Below are 5550 nucleotides of genomic sequence, written 5' to 3' on the forward strand. Positions count from 1 at the left end.
TTGTCATTTTTGTATCTCAAGCAATGTTTCAAATTTTGATTTGAAATTTTGTGACAAGAGACATCGATGTTCCGTCGATGTGCTGCATTTTCTTTCAGAATTTTTTGAACATTTTAAAAATGTTTTTCGGACGTTTGAAGCACCGGGAGCACCCCAAGCCTGGGAGCACTAGATACTTTCCCACACACACACAACCACGACCAACACCACCACTCCATCGGCTACCCCTAGCCCCGCCGTCACCCTGCTGGCCATTCCAGCTGACCAACAGGTCTGCCACGACCCTCTCCGCCGTTCTAGAAGCTTGAAATGCCGCCGCCGATTCTGGTCATTCCCCTACCCATTCGTCGGTTAAAATTGTCACCGTCCCACCACCGCGGGCCGCCGAGGCCAATTAGAGGATGAGAAACCTCAAATTGACCGGTATGCCAATAGTGTGTTGTGGCTCCGTTCGACGCTCAGACGGCGATGCGCCGCCGGAGTTGGCCGCACCCTGACTCCCCTCCGGCCACTTGTCCCTCCCGACGCCATCCCTAGTTGGGTCATCGGCCCTGATGAGTTATGACGGCCAGAATTGAGCTCGGTGCCCTGACGGCCGTTAGATCCTTATGAGAGCAGGCAAGCTGAATTTTTAGGGCATCAACAACAACAACAAAAATCTGTGCCAAAAACCTTCTCTCTCCTAAAACCAGTAGCTTTTACATCGTCAATAAGATGCTGTTTTACACACGCAGACATCCAACGTTGCTATCCGTTGATGTACTTTGTGTTGTGGACGTATGAGCAACCCGGCGAAAGCAACGCAAGGCGTCCCCATGGCTCATGCGAAGGAACACGGCACCAGTACCCTCCTGCGGCCCCCGGCCCCCCTGGACAGGTGGTAGGTGCAGGTACGTTGTACCGTTGCAGGCACCACACTCCAGTCCAGCCTATCGTTGTCCTCCCCAACAGTTGTTGACACCACCCGTCCGCCCGCCGGACCGTCCTACACTCCTGTTCCCCCATCCCCACCCAGGAAAACAACCCAAAAACAGTATCCCCGGCCGAGGGTTAAAAAAGCAAGCAAGCAAAGCCGCCGGAAGGATAAGGATCATCATGCTCGGAGTCGGAAAGAACAGTAGAATGGCCTTTGGTTCACGGCGAGGGCACTGCGCGCCGGGGAAGAGAGAGGACTAGGTGCAACACAGCCAGTGGATTAAACATATCGTCTCTGAATCGTCCAGCAGTATCGTCTGTGAAGTAGTTTCGGGGAAGCAAAGGAGCGAGCAAAGGCGAGGATCGAGCGGAAACTACTGAGCAGCCGACACCCACTGGCCGAACATTGGACGATGCTTTGATCCAGCGGTCGGCCTCCTCTTTGTGCCATGCATGTACGGTCAGATCAGTAGTATCGTCCAGACATCGGCTGCACACCGTCGTGTGTATAGCAGCGCTCAGGATCGAGGGAGGGAGAGAGGACCGGACCGGACCTGACCTGACGACGTGACCCGCGGACCAATGGCGTGTGGGGTGGGGGCCGGTCACTTCCTGACCAGCTCGTGGCAGACACCTGGCTCCATTCCTGTGACACCCCCACGAGCCTTGCCACGGAAAAAAGTAGCCACTGCTCCCCCTACGGCTGTGTGCGGTGCAGCCCTACCCTACCACGGCCGCCAGTGACAGCTAGCTAGCTCAGCTCGGCTGCGCTCCTAGTCCTACTGCTGCTCCCGGCTCCTGTACGGTGGTGCTCCGTCTCTGCATTTCTTCCATAAGTAGTAGCCAAGTTGCTCGCCCCCGCCCGTAGTCCTTTGCGCAAAGAGGAAAAAGGGAGCTCCTCCCACCCCCCGACCGACGCCGCCCGCCGCAGATCTATTGCAACACCTGTAAGCTTCTCCGCCTCCTGAGTTTCTCTCCCCTTCGGCTCGGCTAGCTAGGGTTTCCCTCTACCTAGCTAGCTAGCTAGCTTCCTCTTCCTCCATCCTACCTCGGTTCTTACTGTTGCTGCAGCAGCGACTGTGGGGAGGGGAGGAGGGGAACAAGGGGGGAAGATAGGATGGCGGGGAGGAGGGAGAGGATTGCGATACGGAGGATCGAGAATCTGGCGGCGAGGCAGGTCACCTTCTCCAAGCGCCGGCGGGGCCTCTTCAAGAAGGCCGAGGAGCTCTCCATCCTCTGCGACGCCGAGGTCGGCCTCGCCGTCTTCTCCGCCACCGGCAAGCTCTTCCAGTTCGCCAGCTCCAGGTACATCCTTCATGTGTGCATAGCTATCAATTGATCTCTCATCGATCAGCCAGTTTTTGGATGCACTTTCAATCTGACTCGCTTCTTGTTTTATCTGGTGTCTTAACCGATTACATCTACATTTATTAGTCCTGAGTTTTTCTTTTCTTTTCAGGAATCATTTGTCCCAAGTTTTGATTCTTCACTTTTTGAGATCGAGCGTTTTTCACTATCTAACAGTTTTTGTTCACGGATTGATATTTGATGTGCTGGGCTACTAGTACTACTCATGGTTTTCCTGTTACAAATTAGTTATAACAGAGGTGTTTTGGTACAACATATACTCATTTCGAGGTTCTTTTCGCATGTTCGACTCTTTTTCTCAGTGCCTATAACAATGACTCGTAAAGTCAAAGCAGTCAAAGCATGTGTAGATTCTCTAATGCTTAATAAAATATTTGCTTTGATTTGCTGTTTATAATATATAAGTTTCGCCACTGTTCTTCTATTATGACATGTGAGAGAGATCACAAAAGAGAGGGAGGATTTTCTTTTGGTAGTGAACCTAACCAGTAAAATTAACAATGTGTCTTCTCCGCTTTTAAAAATGCATTGTTTGTTCATGCTCAACTGTTTATTATGCATTGTATTTGGACCTACAAGTCTCGTTTCTACCTTTTCTTCGTTATGCTTGCTGTTGTTCTAGGATTAATATATTCAGATAAAAAAAGAATTAATGTCCACTTCATATCTTTCCTGGATCAGAACTACTCCAAACTCGGACCACATGTACTATACAGCCTATTAGCATGTACGACTCTTTCACAGTCTTAAAAGCTGTCATTTGGGACAACATAGTATCTAACAAAATAAATAAAATAATAATTTTGAAGGAAAATTTACAAATGCCCTTTCAAAACACCCAATACCGTTTTTGTAAAAGATCAAAGTTTGTAGTTTAACCAGGACTTTATGTCCAAACTAAGCGGACTTTTTTATTCGAAATGACAGGAACACATAAGTTAGTAATTGAAGATCGCTGGCCATGTTCCAGTCACAACTATTCAATAATAATTTATCTAGTAAAAGGGAACAATAAGAGCTAGGATATGTAATTTGAGATATCACAAATGCTGAACTAATACAACGTTATACAAGGCAGAGCAGTTAGTGATTATGATATGTAATTTTGGGCCTACAAATGCTAAACAAATGTTATCGTGGAAGAGGTTGGAAACATGCGTTTGTGCTAAGATCAAATTGGTAAGCTTAAATGGAGTATATGGGAAATACTGTTTTTTGTGTGTGGGAAATATGGGAAATATTGTTAACTAATGCATGTCTCCTTAACTATGCATACTTGCATAGCATGAAGGCTATTAGTTGTGTTGTAAATTAATCCAATGCATAAATGAATAGAAGCAAAATGCATATATATATAGTAAACTACTAGTCATGACTGATCAAAGATGCGCACATATGGTAAAGTAGTAAGAGTAGTTATGACTGGTCAGAGATGTGCTGCGGCATGATGAACATGTTGGGAACAAATATGGCGTTTCAGCAAAATTTATTCAATAGATACAAAAGTTACAATCGTTCCAACTTAATGGAATGATATCATTTTTTTTGCGGGAGGAATAATATCATTGTTAGTTCCAGGGAAAATGCTTGTGCATGACATAAAAAGTGAATGGTTTTCTTGTGTGTATATTTTTACAAATAAATGCTCATGGGGTGTTTGTATGATTTTTCTTGTCTTTTCATGGCACGTACTCCAGTTCTGTATATCACTGACTCGAGTTGGCCTGTGCATGACATGATTTGTCAGGACGCATGCATGCATGGTTTGTTTAAAGCTACATCTGTATTCGTGTAGAATTAATGGCCAGGACTCTTGGACAAAAATGGTTAAAAAGATTGACCGGTCCAATCAAATATATGACCCCTGAACAGATTCCGTACTGTGCTCAGAAGGCAGCATTGCGCATCGGAATTCATCCCAGTATCAGTCCAAAGTTTTTCCATCTTTTCACGTTAGGCTAATGTGTACAATCATATTTAAGAATCAAATATAAAACGTTTTGTCGGTTCAATTTAAACTGCAAAACTTTCCTGTGTTTAGGAACAGAGGTAGTAATAATTAACCATCTCATAGGACCTTTTTCAGTTTGATGTAAGCATAGAAAACTACAGTGTATATAACGTCCATTTGAGAAGCATATCAGATGCAGATGTTTCACTAGCTATATGTACACGCCTGACCAACTAATGAAGAGAAGCGATGTAGATTGTATTAACGTTCCTGTTTTGAATTAATCGAGATATCACCTTTCCCCAGACACAAAAAAAAACCACTTTGCTATATCGGCCCGAATATCTAATGAAGAACACAGCCAATCTCCACTATTTTGTATTCTGTTGTTAAGATGAGTTTGGACAAGATACCCATCCTTAATAAATTACACAGATATATTTTTGTTAAGATGTCATTATTAGATTTGTCTTAAAGTATATGCTGAAATATTTTTACGAGTTTTTTTAAGCAACGCATAGGAGCTCTGACTCTTTATTTTGTAGAAAAGATCGACCTTAATAACTAGATAATATTTGCCGCACTGCTATGAGAATTTAAAGCAATAAATTTGCCAAGAATAAAATAGAATATATGAGAATAATAACCATTCATATATCCTTCACATTCTCGCCATATGTGAACGGTAGAGAACCTAGCAGTAAATGGAGGGTGGCTTGCAGTGTCTTGTGCCCTTCTAGCTTTCGTAGAATGATTTGTTGCTGAAGAGAATAAAAAAATAAAAATTGATGGTGATGATGATGATGATGTGGCGGTATTGCATGTATTAGAAAATAGGATCGCCTATTTAGTTATATATAGGATATGTAAAGAGAAAGTAAATCATCGATTGAATGGATAATATTATTAGCATTATGTGAATATACTGAAGAAAATTTATCCTAGAAAATGTTCATCAACTAAAACGACATGCACTAAACCTTGAGTTCAGTATATTGAATATTGCACCATGTTTTTTTTCCATTTTACTCCAGCTGTCTCAACTATAGCATTGATGTCATGCAGAGGCCGGGTGTCGCTCAATCTGCCTGTATCCGCTTGATGCTACCCCCTTTGTAAAGATATATAAGAGTGTTTAGATAACTACTTTAGTGATCTAAATGCTCTTATATTTCTTTACGGAGGGATACATTTTAAGTTAATAAAAGTACTCTTTATTAAAACAAGGAAATGCACTTTGGTTCTTGGGTGTATATGCACCCTATATAGGAAAAAAACGAAGAAGTCCAAAAAGTTTGCACTAGTGTTTAAATTTT

At 43.4% G+C, this 5550-nt stretch overlaps 1 protein-coding gene across 2 annotated transcripts in view; it reads left to right on the top strand.

Moving 5' to 3' along the window:
- Window positions 1-1713: 1713 nt before the first annotated feature.
- LOC119284495 (MADS-box transcription factor 47-like) overlaps window positions 1714-5550 on the top strand; it is a 14911-nt gene continuing 11074 nt past the window's right edge. Inside the window, exons 1-2 of one of the 2 annotated variants that reach the window (XM_037563613.1) lie at window positions 1714-1862; window positions 1987-2220. In XM_037563613.1, the coding sequence (XP_037419510.1) occupies window positions 2033-2220 (188 nt within the window). In that variant the 5' untranslated portion in view covers window positions 1714-1862; window positions 1987-2032. The remainder of the gene's footprint in view (window positions 1863-1986; window positions 2221-5550) is intronic. The other variant, XM_037563614.1, reaches the window with a different exon arrangement.

The sequence above is a fragment of the Triticum dicoccoides genome, chromosome 4A (assembly GCF_002162155.2).
Source record: "Triticum dicoccoides isolate Atlit2015 ecotype Zavitan chromosome 4A, WEW_v2.0, whole genome shotgun sequence".
NCBI lineage: Eukaryota > Viridiplantae > Streptophyta > Magnoliopsida > Poales > Poaceae > Triticum > Triticum dicoccoides.